The sequence below is a fragment of the Mytilus edulis genome, chromosome 7 (genome assembly GCF_963676685.1).
Source record: "Mytilus edulis chromosome 7, xbMytEdul2.2, whole genome shotgun sequence".
NCBI lineage: Eukaryota > Metazoa > Mollusca > Bivalvia > Mytilida > Mytilidae > Mytilus > Mytilus edulis.
The window spans coordinates 39,824,205-39,839,340 of NC_092350.1; the positions used below are offsets into that span (position 1 = coordinate 39,824,205).

A 15,136-nucleotide genomic window follows, 5' to 3' on the forward strand; every position below is an offset into this window, starting at 1 on the left:
GTTTAATTTTCAAAAACAAACAATAGTAACAAAATTCCAACAAATTAATTCTTCCAAACACATTCTGTCTAACTTTCTTACTACATGCACACCTCATGACTTAAAAGAGTTGTTTCCCTTTCCTATTATGCTTTCAAACACATTCAGTCTTACTCTCTCTTACTACATGCACAGCTCATGACTTGAAAAAGACTGAATTGTTTGTTTCAACATTTACCCACTATTTCATTGTATATATTATAGTATTGACGATGTTGATTTCAAATGTACACTTAAGTTTTAAGAGTTGTTTCCCTGTCATATAATGCTTTCTGTTTGTATGATGTTATTTATTTTTTGATTGAGAAGAAATTATAATTCTTTCTGAAATTTTTTAAGAAAAATATGATGTCTCATTCATGTCATTTGAGGGTCAGCTATCTGTTCTCCTGAAAAAAGATTAACTTTAAATTACTTTTCATCAACAATGAGAAAAAGAGTATTCAGGTGACAGGAAAAAATATCATTCAGTGGTTTTTTTGGTTTTTTTTTTAAAGATGTTAGCCTTGTTGCCCCAGAATAGTCAACTGCCACACTCTTCATCTGAAACGGGGCTTATGAATTGAAAAAAAACAATTAAAAAGTCCCTTTGAAAACTTAAACTTGCATGACTTTATAAATCTCTCACACTATTTGGAATTTATTTTTCTCACAACATATTTTCAAAAGCACATATTTCCTTCATACACATCACACTTTCAAATTAACACATATAAATACACACTCACATGTAATACACATACAGTTAAGCAAGTGTTACCGGTTCTTTAATTTACAATGCTGAATCCAATTGTACACTTCACTTATACGGTCCTTAAATTTTTCTTTAAATGTTGAATAAACATAATCTTTGGAAAAATAATCAAGGAAAGGTTCATGACGGGCTGCGAAGCCCTCTAACACTAAATGAGGATTTTCAGATAAATGCAGCCGACTTATTGAATCGACCATGGATTTTTCAAACACACACATTGTTTGTAACATAAGTCTATGGTATTTTATAAAGCTATTTCCAGCTGTATTGTATATCAAATCATATGCATCAAATAGTCCACTCTCGTTATCTATAAACCACAGTTTATTAGTTTTTGTGGATTTCAGTAAATTGCGAACTTTTTCTGAGAGTACACCTTGTCTATGTTCTTGTTCAGCACCATCTTGCATACTTGCAAATCTGTAAAGTAGAAAAAAATGCTTAGTCAAGTGTTAATTATAAATAACAAAAATAAAATAGAAATGATTTATTTATGTTTGTTTGCTTTTACAATATCTAGTAGCAAATATTTCATGCATGTAAAATTGATGGTCTGTATTGGTGACATTTTTAACTGAGATGGATATACCCGATTGACTGACTCTACTCAGATGTGCAGAAGTTAAATAGTTAAGTTTAAACATATGACAGCTGGAATAGTGATGCAATAATTTAAACCCCGCTTTCAATACCATTTTCAAATCATGTGATCAAACCATGTTAACCTAAAATTTTACTGTAGTAACCTGAACCTCCATGTACATTAATCTCATTCAAAAGTCAAAGATTTACCATGATAAATTCAGGCATCACATATTTGTGCTTTTGACTATATGGATAGTGGCCATGTGAGCTTTTCTCATCACTTGGCGTCCGTCGTCGTCGTCATCGTCGTCGTCTGTCGTCGTTAACAATTTTTCAAACATCTTCTCCTCTGAAACTACTGAATGGATTTAAATGAAACTTAACATGATTGTTCCTTAGTATATCCTGCACAAAATGTGCGCTTCGATTTTTGATCCGTCAAAAAACATGGCCGCCGTTACTTAAAATAGAACATAGGGGTCAAATGCAGTTTTTGGCTTATATCTCAAAAACGAAAGCATTTAGAGCAAATCTGACATGGGGTAAAAATGTTCATTAGGTCAAGATCTATCAGCCCTGAAATTTTCAGATGAATCAAACAAACCATTGTTGGGTTGCTGCCACTTAATTGGTAATTTTAAGGAAATTTTGCAGTTTTTGGTCATTATCTTGAATATTATTATAGATAAAGATAAACTGTAAACAGCAAAAAAGATCAGCAAAGTAAGATCTACAAATAAGTTAATATGACCAAAATTGTCAATTGACCCCTTAAGGGGTTATTGTCCTTTAATGACAATTTTTCACAATTTGTTCATCATATTTGCTAACTTTAAAAATCTTCTCCTTTGAAACTACTGAATGGATTTGGTTAAAACTTAGCATGGTTGTTCCTTAGATTATCCTGCACAAAGTGTGTGCTTTGATTTTTGATCTGTCAAAAAACATGGCCGCCGTTACTTAAAATAGAACATAGGGGTCAAATGCAGTTTTTGGCTTATATCTCAAAAACGAAAGCATTAAGAGCAAATCTGACATGTTCATTAGGTCAATATCTATCAGCCCTGAAATTTTCAGATGAATCAAACATCCAATTGTTGGGTTGCTGCCACTTAATTGGTAATTTTAAGGAAATTTTGCAGTTTTTGGTCATTATCTTGAATATTATTATAGATAAAGATAAACTGTAAACAGCAAATATGATCAGCAAAGTAAGATCTACAAATAAGTCAATTTGACCAAAATTGTCAATTGACCTCTTTAGGAGTTATTGTCCTTTAATGACAATTTTTCACAATTTGTTCATCATATTTGCTAACTTTAAAAAATCTTCTCCTCTGAAACTACTGAATGGATTTGGTTAAAACTTAGCATGGTTGTTCCTTAGATTATCCTGCACAAAGTGTGTGCTTTGATTTTTGATCTGTCAAAAAACATGGCCGCCGTTACTTAAAATAGAACATAGGGGTCAAATGCAGTTTTTGGCTTATATCTCAAAAACGAAAGCATTAAGAGCAAATCTGACATGGAGTAAAAATGTTCATTAGGTCAATATCTATCAGCCCTGAAATTTTCAGATGAATCAAACATCCAATTGTTGGGTTGCTGCCACTTAATTGGTAATTTTAAGGAAATTTTGCAGTTTTTGGTCATTATCTTGAATATTATTATAGATAAAGATAAACTGTAAACAGCAAATATGATCAGCAAAGTAAGATCTACAAATAAGTCAAATTGACCAAAATTGTCAATTGACCTCTTTAGGAGTTATTGCCCTTTAAAGACTTTTTTCACAATTTGTTCATCATGTTGACTTACTTTAAAAAATCTTCTCTTATGAAACTGCTGTATCAATTTCAGCCAAACTTAGGCTAAATGAGTTTCAGAGTTTCAGAGTATCTAGTATAAATTTTATATTTCATTTCCTTGTATGTCAAGAAACATAGCTCCTATGGCTAAAATAGAACATAGGAGAAAATGATTTTTTTTTGCTTTTGAAGAAAATAGGACGATTCAAAGAACATATAAATAAATTGAAAAGCCAAAATAATCATTGATGAGAGATTAAACCAAAAAAATTCAGGTGAGCGATTCAGGCTCTTGAGAGCCTCTTGTTTAATTTTATATTAAATATTAATTCAATGTACATTTTTTGTACATGCACACTGTATCTTCAGACGCTAGATGAATGGCCTGTAATCATTGGATTGACTCCCAATTGTGGTAAGTATATTTAACCCTATAAATTCATATAAAATCTCTTCTTGAGATTTCAAAAATTACCATTTTCCCTGTCAACTGCCTGTAATCCAATTACTGTAAATTCAGAAATTATTGCCATGTTTTTATTATTGCCAAAAATGCGACAGGTTTATCATCGCAATAATTAAAACTGGCATTTAATTTTTTTATATGAATCAAACAGGCTTTTTCTGAATTTCGCAAAAATAAAAATAGCATTTTGGTCTAAAATGACAAAATCACAATAATATCTGAATTTACAGTATCTAGTATCTAACGGCAAACTCACAAGTGTATTTAGAGTTATTTGAGTGGATTTAGGCTTTGTATTTTTGAATCATCATGAATTGTATAGTACAATTGTTATTTCATAAAATCAATTGTTTCTTTTTTTTGTAGATATCCCAACTGTTTTTGTTAAATCAGTGGATGAGAAAACAAGACTTAGAGCCATACGGTTTAAACACAAGTTTGAACTAACCTGTCATAATGGCCTGTGATATAGTCAAACAAGATCATGGAACTCCATTGCACCAATTCAGATATCTCGTTAAATGATAGGGTAATATTACGTAAATAGTTTTTGTTTATCACAGAACTGCTTTCATATGTTTTTAGTAGAATCTTTGGTATTGATACAAGGGATCTGAAATGAAAAATGATTGCATTATAAACTTGTAGAGGGTTTAATGTGAAAATTATTGCGGTGTATATTGAATTAGAGATAGAACTACAGCCTTTGTGTACTGTAATTACAATTTGTCCTGTATAAATATCTTTGTATAGTATAAGAGAATTGTTTTTCACCTTTTAAAGGCTACTCATTTCTAGTTCAATTTAATTGTATAGCGTATCAAATTATAAGGTTTTGAAGACATCATCACTGATGAAATACATGTATACTTAAACATGTTATTTTTGAATTTGGTATTTGTTATTTTTCATAATGCAAAGTGTATTAACTTTTTTTTTTATTGTCAAAAAATGTTTTCCCTTTTTACTTGCAATGGAACCTAAAACACGAAAAATTATGTATGCATTATATTGTATCAGCTGTTGAAATGATATATCTATAACGTAAAGTAATAAACTCATTTAGAATATGAATTAATAATAGGCAAAAACTTCATAAACTTTGGATTTTTATGAGGAACATATGTGATAATTTGTTTTTGCATTGCTAAAGTAGACAATTTATCTTATGGGTTATGTAAAACAACTCCAATCTTAAAATCTTAAATCTGCACCATGTGTTTAATTTTGTATAGTAACAAAATATAAATATGTCTGTTGCATAAAACATGAATAAGAATTTTTTAGATCAATTTGTAATGCTTCTTTATTTATATTTGATTATGTTTCATACTTCACAGTTTCCATATAAGGAGTCCACTGGATTAGAGCCACGACTTTGCCACTCTGCCACTGTACAGATGATATATTGACATTTCTCCAGTGACGAGAGGTCTGATTAGTAATAGCCAGTACCACAGCTGGAATGTTATCCATACCTAGGAGGCGAGATAGGTAAAAAGACATAACCTCACCTGAAAATAAGAAAACACAATTTAGTTTACATGTCCAATACGGTTGGCTAAAACAGAAACCTCTAGATTTTATAAATACTAATGAAATAGGAATTTAAAAAAAGATATATAGGTCCATAGCACATATACACCCATTGACACAATTAGAAGAAAATCTAAAATATTGTAGTTTATGAAAAACTTCTTAGGGACTTTGGGTCATTTTTTTGAAACTTTTGCCTGAGTGACTTTTTAGCCTTAAGTAACTGCATATAATTATAAATTAATGACCCTGATTAGCTCAAGGAGGAATAAGCATAATTACATTGGTTGATATTGTGATTAATAATATTTAAGGTTGTTTCTGTCTAATTCAAATAAAATACGGCTTTTCTGCACATATTGAGAATTGTGATTTTTTTCTAACTCTCTTGCAAATAACTTCGAAATGTCCAATAAATAATTAGAGTTATCTCTCTTTGTTTAGTGGCAATCTAATCTTACCTAGTACAAGCTTGTTATGTGGATCTCTGTATCTTGCACAGAAAGATGATCCATTATCTAATACAACGTAAGCATTCTTTGGTCTTCCACACTTGTTCCAAGATGGTGGATGAATTGATTTTACACTTGCATGCTGGGATTTGTGTACAAATTGGAAAGCTTCATCTTGGTCCATACCTGGAAATATTTAAAAATTGAAACATTTAAAGAAAACTTTCTCATAGAATGACTTAATTAGTACTAATTGGTTTCTACAAAAGTATAGTTATTAACTTTGAAATTATAATCAAATGTAACTAGTCAGCAACAAATGCAAGTATAAAACTTTGAGTCTTTCTTCAGTTGTCAGGAAATTAGTTCTAGACCTTGCAGTAGAATCTGTCAATTTGTCCTGTTTTTGTGTCTTCTTCATGAAAATTTCTAGTGGTACTATGGAATTATTTCAGCAAGTTGCATGACTAGATCAATTGCTGCATCAAAAACAATTTAATAGACAGACACATGGGATATGATGATTTGCTACAGATGTAATTCCAATTTCTAATAAGATTTATAAAAAAAAATGCATTTCAATTGTATAATTTTGATAAGGCCCTGGAGTATTGAACCATTGAAATCATAAATTATTTATATATATTTTCTAAGATTTGTTTGCATGTGGTTTTGTAATGAAGTTGATACAGATAATTTTAACTTTATTTAACTGATTTTTAGGGCTAGACAACTTTCCCCCATAAGCTACAATAAAACGTAATAATGTATTAACAAAAGTTGAGAATTGATTCACACTTTCCTCATTTTCTTTGATGAAAGTATTTTTAGAAAATATTTTACATTACTCCAGTCAGAATTATTAAGTGAAACCATCAAAAGGTGCAAATTTTATTAAAACCACTGAAACATTTCTGTGCGATTACTTGGCAAAGTCCAAGGCTTTATGAAATTTTGGTTAATTTCCTCAACTTGTTTGGAGATAATTGGTAGAATTACTGTGAATTACTCCAATTTGTGTGAACAGCTAACAGGTTTTCCTTATCATGAATGAAGGTGTAATAATGATGTAGTTAAAATGTAAATTGAAAGTAAACACTTGGATAATGAAGTAATTCACCATTATTGAAAATCTTGTAACATTACAACTATTTAATTATCTTTACCATGTTTACAACTTAGCACTTTGAGGCATTGTAAGGGACTTTCTAAGCATTTAGAAAGGGTTGTAGCACTTTTAAGACATTGTGAAGGAAATATTAAGCATTAAGAATGGTTCATACCTGCAGAATGCCAAGCAATTATGGAATATGTGTGACTCTTTCTATGAAAAGGGGGATTTGATGTAGAGAAATCAGAAAAATGTAATTTTTTGGCAAAATTCCACCACACATGATTGGCCAGTCTACATGGTATCTGTTCATTTTCATGGTACAAGTCCTCCTCCCCCTTTTCATCCATCACTCCTTTCAAAATTCCTGGACTCACCCCAGCCCCTTTAGATATTTATTTGATGTATACCAAAGGACAGTGATTTTTATAATGGATAGGAATTGGGCTGAGCCTCAGTGAGGGTCTTGAGTAAAGTCATAAAATAAAACTTATTGAAAATTTCTTCTCTTTATATTGAAAATTTCTTCACTTTATACTAAATACTAAGTCTTTTAAAAGACAAGCATTTGCTGGCTTAAAAAAAATGCTGTCTATATCAATACGAAATGTTTCTATAGATATGATTTGGAAAAATGTCATTGTTTAGTACTTGAGATATATGATAGAATTATTGACATACTTATATTGAAGATTTTGCCCACACCCAGTATACAAATTATTTGTGTAACTATTGAAAAATAGGAAGATTGTATCACAGTATGATAGATTCAGGTGTTTAACAGGTAAATTTAGGTTACATAGATAAATAATTTGGACACCTGCACATCGGAGATTGATTATCATAGCTTGTATTGTCAAGATAAATTTGATAGAATGGCCACCTTGGCTATTTATAAAGACAAACCCTGTACTGACTTGATAAGAACTCACTATGAAATATCTTTATATTTCAGTCCAAAATTGATTAACCCCTAGAGATTTCCACCTGTCTTGATAGAAACACTCGTTAACCCCACCGCATTTTTTGCGCCTGTCCCAAGTCAGGAGCCTCTGGCCTTTGTTAGTCTTGTATTATTTAATTTTAGTTTCCTGTGTACAATTTGGAAATTAGTATGGCGTTCATTATCACTGAACTAGTATATATTTGTTTAGGGGCCAGCTGAAGGACGCCTCCGGGTGCGGGAATTTCTCGCTACATTGAAGACCTGTTGGTGACCTTCTGCTGTTGTGGTTTTTTTATTTTGGTCGGGTTGTTGTCTCTTTGACACATTCCCCATTTCCATTCTCAATTTCATTTTAATAAAAAATTGTGACTACCAAACAATTTTATGAAATAAAGAACTTTTTATCATTTTTACACTTCAAAACATCTCTCATTTGGAAATTTCTGATTGTCAATGGTAATTTTTTTAATTAAATGCAATATTTTTTATAAAATATGAAAATGATAACTTTGAAACACCTCTTAGTTGGTAAAGATTATTTTCTTTCTTCTAGATATGTTGACATATATCATGTATATTACTACCCCATATACCATATAGTGAGTTATATTCGCGGGTGTAAGATTTCACAATTTTCATTGAATTAGGTATATGAAAGTTATACGCTTATTATTTTGGAGGATTCAAAATGTTTATCAATACATTTGCATGTGCACTTATAAATTGACGGAATTTATTTTGGTGATTTTGTTTTATCCGTGAAAAATAAGCGAAAATTTACTCCCTGTGAAAATAACTGGCTATACAGTATCACTGTCCCCCTACCTTTACTAGATATGCAGTAAAACAGCAAACATTCTGCATAAATTGCTAGAATGGCTTTATGATGTTACTTTTGTACAGTGTTGTATAGATATATGAAAGCAATTGTGTTTGATATTCATTATTATCATCTTTTTTTGTGAGGGGGTAGGGTGTTATATTTATTGTTTTTTTGTGTTTTTTTTAGTTTTTGGGAAGATGAGTTGTAATTTTTTTTAAATCATTTTTAATATAAAGAATAAAGATTTTTTATTTATTAGTGGGCAGGCTAATCAAATGTTTCATGACACAGCCTATTTAACATAATTTGATTTAGGTTCAGTTATATACATAAAATTATTATAAAGATACACTTGTATATGCTTAGAAGTATGCTTGTACATAACTGTATCAATATCTGTTATCTTTATACTCCATTCAAGAGTCCTGATTGATCTGTTTAATAGTAATCTCTAAAAGTACTGTGTACATCAGGATTTATTTTATACCCTCCCTCTTAGATCACACACTGATTGTGAACTTAAGCTAATTATATGCTTGATGGGTTAAAACCCAGAGATGTGAAATCAAAGCACAAATATAATCGTAATATGTTTCTACCTTTAAAAATCTCACATAAGATCTTAAACTTGTAACTGTGCACCTTGATTATAACCAATTCAATCAAATTCAAGCTTTATAGTTCTTTATGAGCCATATTAAATTAAATGGGTACAAAGATATTTATCTATACAGAAGTTGTCAAAAGGTAGTTTTAAAAAATAAGATCGCGTTCATTTTTTGCCAAACTGATCCTGATTTGTATCTTAAATGTTGATAGTTGATATCGTAAACTACCGTTTTATTGCAACTTTTTAATGTTTTATAGTTTTGACAGACTTGAATTGAGGGTTTTGTTGTGAAGAAGGCTATAAGATTTCTGTTTAATGTATTGTACAGTCAATGCAGGGTTAATGTGCATTTAAATATTTTATGGAGCATTAACTGTTGCTCAGTATTTCACATACTAATGGCATTTTATGAAAAACATCAAGATATTGTTTACCTCTGTATCAAAAAGATCTAGTAGAAAACTCCATGAAACAGCACCAGTAATACTAATAGTTGTGACTGAGTGCAGTAATATGAAGATAGATAGATAGAGATTTTATAAAAGTTGACTTTATTGAAATTATACATTTCTATTTTCAGCAAGTTATTCTCACAAAAATAAAATGTTTAAGATTGTGTTTTATATTCTTTGAAAGTTTTCATTTTTGAAAATTTAACAGCTAAGAGGTTTGCAAAATAAACACCCTTGGTAAATAGCTTTTTTTAATAGAAACAATAATACTGTAAAAGTGAATATTTGCTGTTATTATTCAGATTATTACTAAAAATTTTCTTATAATTCAACAACTTTTATGCATTGTAAATTTTTGTTCCTGCTTATTCAAAGTTGTATACTAGATGATCTCTTTATTTTTCAAAGCTCAGACAGTCGTGACAGTAGCTTTTTATTTCTATAATTCTCAAATAACATTAGAAGTCAAAAAGACTGAGACATTAAATTACGTATAACAACATAGTATATTTGAACTGCACTGATATTACATTTAATAACATTTCTTTAAATATGGGAAAAACAAGAGTTTGCTAAAAGCATCAGCAATGATCACTCAGTTACTAATTTGTCATACAAGCTTAAAACATATTTGATTTTACTGCCTTGGTAATAATTTAATTGAAGCCATTTAATCTATAGATCACCATGATGATGAAGATAGTAAAATATATTGGCAGATTTGTAGATTTTATAGCTGTATGTTAGAGCTTATCGATTCTTACATTCAATTAAGGCAAAGTGCAGGATAAAAATGATATTGATGAGCGATGCTGTTTAGATTATTAAGCTTATTGGATTATTGAATACGTGAAGAAAAATTAAAGGTTAGAAATTGCACCCTGTAAGGTTGCATACTATAAATATTCCATCAATTCTCAAGTCATTTAGGTACAATAGTTTATGATGGTTTCACCAATAGGTTGACACTTTATGATAAATGTATTAGTATAGGTTTCTAATGCCTGCAGGCTTCAGGTCTTCACTTTTCCTCATACATACAGAAAGGGAAATTTTCTATTTTAATATTAAATTGACTTGATTTATGCATTCACAAAAAAATGATGATGATAATTGTTTTTAGCTTTTGAATATATGGAACAAATTTTTAGTTCCTTAGAGAGAACCAGTTTGATTGCATACTCTGTTTGTCTAAATTGAATAAACTTGGTTACATGCAACTATTTTTTATTGAAAGATAATTTATGACATGCAATTGGTTTCCAGTTACTGGTATATTGGCAGAGCAATTTAAAATTGAAAAGCAACCAACATGAAGGCTATCTTAATTAGAAACTCTCCAGAAAAGCTAATAGTAATAGTGTTTTCATCCAATTACAAGAAGAGAGTGCCAAATACTCCAAATTACAAATGCAATACATGAAATAATACAATTATATGACTTTATCAAGTTTATATATTGAGGTATATTAGTCCTTCCTTTTTAGCTCACCTGGCCTAAAAGGCCATGTGAGCTTTTCTTATCACTTGGCGTCCGTCGTCGTCGTCGTCGTCGTCGTCTGTCGTCGTTAACAATTTTTCAAACATCTTCTCCTCTGAAACTACTGAATGGATTTGAATGAAACTTAGCATGATTGTTCCTTAGAGTATCCTGCACAAAGTGTGTGCTTCGATTTTTGATCCGTCAAAAAACATGGCCGCCGTTACTTAAAATAGAACATAGGGGTCAAATGCAGTTTTTGGCTTATATCTCAAAAACGAAAGCATTTAGAGCAAATCTGACATGGGGTTAAAATGTTCATTAGGTCAAGATCTATCAGCCCTGAAATTTTCAGATGAATCAAACAAACCATTGTTGGGTTGCTGCCACTTAATTAGTAATTTTAAGGAAATTTTGCAGTTTTTGGTCATTATCTTGAATATTATTATAGATAAAGATAAACTGTAAACAGCAAAAATGATCAGCAAAGTAAGATCTACAAATAAGTTAATATGACCAAAATTGTCAATTGACCCCTTAAGGGGTTATTGTCCTTTAATGACAATTTTTCACAATTTGTTCATCATATTTGCTAACTTTAAAAAATCTTCTCCTCTGAAACTACTGAATGGATTTGGATGAAACTTAGCATGATTGTTCCTTAGATTATCCTGCATAAAGTATGTGCTTAGATTTTTGATCCGTCAAAAAACATGGCCGCCGTTACTTAAAATAGAACATAGGGGTCAAATGCAGTTTTTGGCTTATATCTCAAAAACGAAAGCATTTAGAGCAAATCTGACATGGGGTTAAAATGTTCATTAGGTCAAGATCTATCAGCCCTGAAATTTTCAGATGAATCAAACAAACCATTGTTGGGTTGCTGCCACTTAATTAGTAATTTTAAGGAAATTTTGCAGTTTTTGGTCATTATCTTGAATATTATTATAGATAAAGATAAACTGTAAACAGCAAAAATGATCAGCAAAGTAAGATCTACAAATAAGTTAATATGACCAAAATTGTCAATTGACCCCTTAAGGGGTTATTGTCCTTTAATGACAATTTTTCACAATTTGTTCATCATATTTGCTAACTTTAAAAAATCTTCTCCTCTGAAACTACTGAATGGATTTGGATGAAACTTAGCATGATTGTTCCTTAGATTATCCTGCACAAAATGTGTGCTTAGATTTTTGATCCGTCAAAAAACATGGCCGCCGTTACTTAAAATAGAACATAGGGGTCAAATGCAGTTTTTGGCTTATATCTCAAAAACGAAAGCATTTAGAGCAAATCTGACATGGGGGTTAAAATGTTCATTAGGTCAAGATCTATCAGCCCTGAAATTTTCAGATGAATCAAACAAACCATTGTTGGGTTGCTGCCACTTAATTGGTAATTTTAAGGAAATTTTGCAGTTTTTGGTCATTATCTTGAATATTATTATAGATAAAGATAAACTGTAAACAGCAAAAATGATCAACAAAGTAAGATCTACAAATAAGTCAATTTGACCAAAATTGTCAATTGACCTCTTAAGGAGTTATTGCCCTTTAAAGACTTTTTTCACAATTTGTTCATCATGTTGACTTACTTTAAAAAATCTTCTCCTCTGAAACTGCTGTATCAATTTCAGCCAAACTTAGGCTGAATGAGTTTCAGAGTATCTAGTATAAATTTTATATTTCATTTCCTTGTATGTCAAGAAACATAGCTCCTATGGCTAAAATAGAACATAGGAGAAAATGATTTTTTTTTTGGCTTTTGAAGAGAATAGGACGATTTAAAGAACATTTAAATAAATTGAAAAGCCAAAATAATCATTGATGAGAGATTAAACCAAAAAAATTCAGGTGAGCGATTCAGGCTCTTGAGAGCCTCTTGCTTAAAAAAGGTTCAATGTCTGGACAATTTTTTATTCATTTTGATCGCCGCGATATAGCCTTTTTGTGCTAATGCGGCGTAAAGCAACCAACAACCAATCAATCAATTTATTTTGATTTATCATTCCAGAGTTATGGTACCTGATTTACACAACAGAAGCTGTGACTCACCTTTTGGAACAATTTTCTCAGCCAGATCTGACCAGTATATCCCATCGGTAACTATATGTTCACCAGATAATGTTTGGTAATTTTGTCTGATCAGATCTTCATTATTATCTACTGTCTCTGATCCTTCATTATTTTGAACATCCTGATACTTAAGTAAAGGTCTTGCAAATATTATTTTTGAAACATTCACAAAATCACCAGGTTCAAATATTTTATTTTTTGGAGGTTTTTCATCTGAATTTTCCTCATTGTCCTCATCATCATCTTCATCTTCATCATAATCATTTTCATCTTCATAATTCACAGATTTAATGTCCACAAACTTTTCTTCATTTCTTCCATCTAAAGTTTGAAGAATGATGCTGTTTTTGTCATTTATAGCACTTTTATAATCCTGGAATGAATTCATAGTTTTTTCCTGAGTTAAAGAATTTGAATCTTTTATCACAGAATGTTGAAGGAATTCCTTTAAATATTCATTTTCATTTGCGGCTTTTGGTTTTCTTTGACCTCTCGCCATGTAATTTAGATACGCTTCCTCTTTATTGAGTTCATGCGTAATTTCACTTTTTGGTCCTGTACTCTGTGATTCTATTAAATTAATCCTGAGCACCATAACGTTTAAAAGAAATGTAACAACAAAAACACTCAAAGCTCCATAAAGAAAAGAGCGAGTCTTTCCTCTCATGATTCTGACCAAGTACATCTTCATGGAGGATGTGTATTATTCAAGTCACATCTTTTGTTTTAATTATCGACATAATTATACAACAGACTTAAACAACATCAGATTCGTTAAGAATATCCAATAATTCCAAATTGAATATTTTTGTTGTATTTTCTCAAATGCATCTAGTTCTCCAGTTGTACAAAAATGCTACAGAAACATGGTGTCTGCGGGCTTTTCATCTTAATAGCAATCAATACTAAAGAGACATTGTCGTAATGAAGAAGTGGTGAATGTATTATTTCCTATCACTAAAATCAAATTACGAAAATCGTTGATGAGCAAATTCCTATGCAAACATTTGTACACTTAAGAGCAAGCTTTTAAAATTCTGTACAAGTCTCCTTTCAGTATAAGGTACCTTGAGTTTACATTTTGTTGAAATATTCTCTTATGTCAATTTTGAATAAGATTTCTGACTACTGTTTGTTGACCGAAGTTTCCATCTTGATATTTCTTTACACTGTGAATTTACTTAGGAAATTTCTACTGTTTGTCCTTTGTGTTTAAACTGAGGGCTCTTCTCTTTGTCACTAAACTTCTCTGTAATAAAGGTTTGGCTTGTTAAACACTGAATGGAGAAAGCTCTGTGTCGCCGTCATTCTATAAAGTGGGCAGTACCGATCTTGTATGCTTTTGAAGGGTGTAGAATGTGAATTGCACAAAACACCTGAAGGAATAAAAACGTCATTATTTGATATACTTGAAAAAAAGAATTAAAATGTGTCGTAATTAAAGATTTTAAGAATAGAGAGATTAAATTTAAATAATCGACAACATGCCTGTGAGAAACAGATTGTAAATAAAACCTCTATTGAAAAAGGATGATGAAAAAACTCAGAGCTGAAATAGAGATCATTTAATTTCTAGTTAATTCAATGACTTATTATGGTACATTAAATAGCAAAGGTTAAAAGTCAATAGATATAAGAGCTCCAGGCAACACCTGCATGTAGGCACAACTAATATACAACCATATCAAAAACACCAGCTGTAGAAAAAAAAAGTTTTGTAAAAAAGATATTCAGCTGTTTCAAAATTTAAGATCAAACTGCAAGCAGCATGCGTTCAATTTATAATTAATAGAAAATAAACTTTTTTTGCTACAGTGAAATTCTAAAGGAACAATAGTAAACACATATGAAATCTGTATAATAATGTCCACGTTAGAAACTTGTGAAATTGTTAGATTTTAAACCATGTTTCCTTTGATCTTCCTTTATGAAATGAGTTGAAAGTAATGGCAGTAATAATGAGCATACAATAAAATGGGATCAATTCCTGTTTGTA

General features: G+C 30.7%; 1 protein-coding gene across 4 annotated transcripts in view; it reads right to left on the reverse strand.

Annotated features, from left to right (window-relative positions):
• Positions 1–539: 539 nt before the first annotated feature.
• Positions 540–15,136, reverse strand: part of LOC139482680 (four-jointed box protein 1-like) — a 34,858-nt gene continuing 20,261 nt past the window's right edge. For all 4 annotated transcript variants that reach the window (XM_071266724.1, XM_071266725.1, XM_071266727.1 and 1 more), the window contains 5 exons: positions 13,120–14,516; positions 5,650–5,826; positions 4,986–5,166; positions 4,101–4,265; positions 540–1,213 (listed from right to left, as the gene is read on the reverse strand). In XM_071266724.1, coding sequence (XP_071122825.1) covers positions 796–1,213; positions 4,101–4,265; positions 4,986–5,166; positions 5,650–5,826; positions 13,120–13,831 — 1,653 coding nt within the window. In that variant the 5' untranslated portion in view covers positions 13,832–14,516 and the 3' untranslated portion in view covers positions 540–795. The remainder of the gene's footprint in view (positions 1,214–4,100; positions 4,266–4,985; positions 5,167–5,649; positions 5,827–13,119; positions 14,517–15,136) is intronic.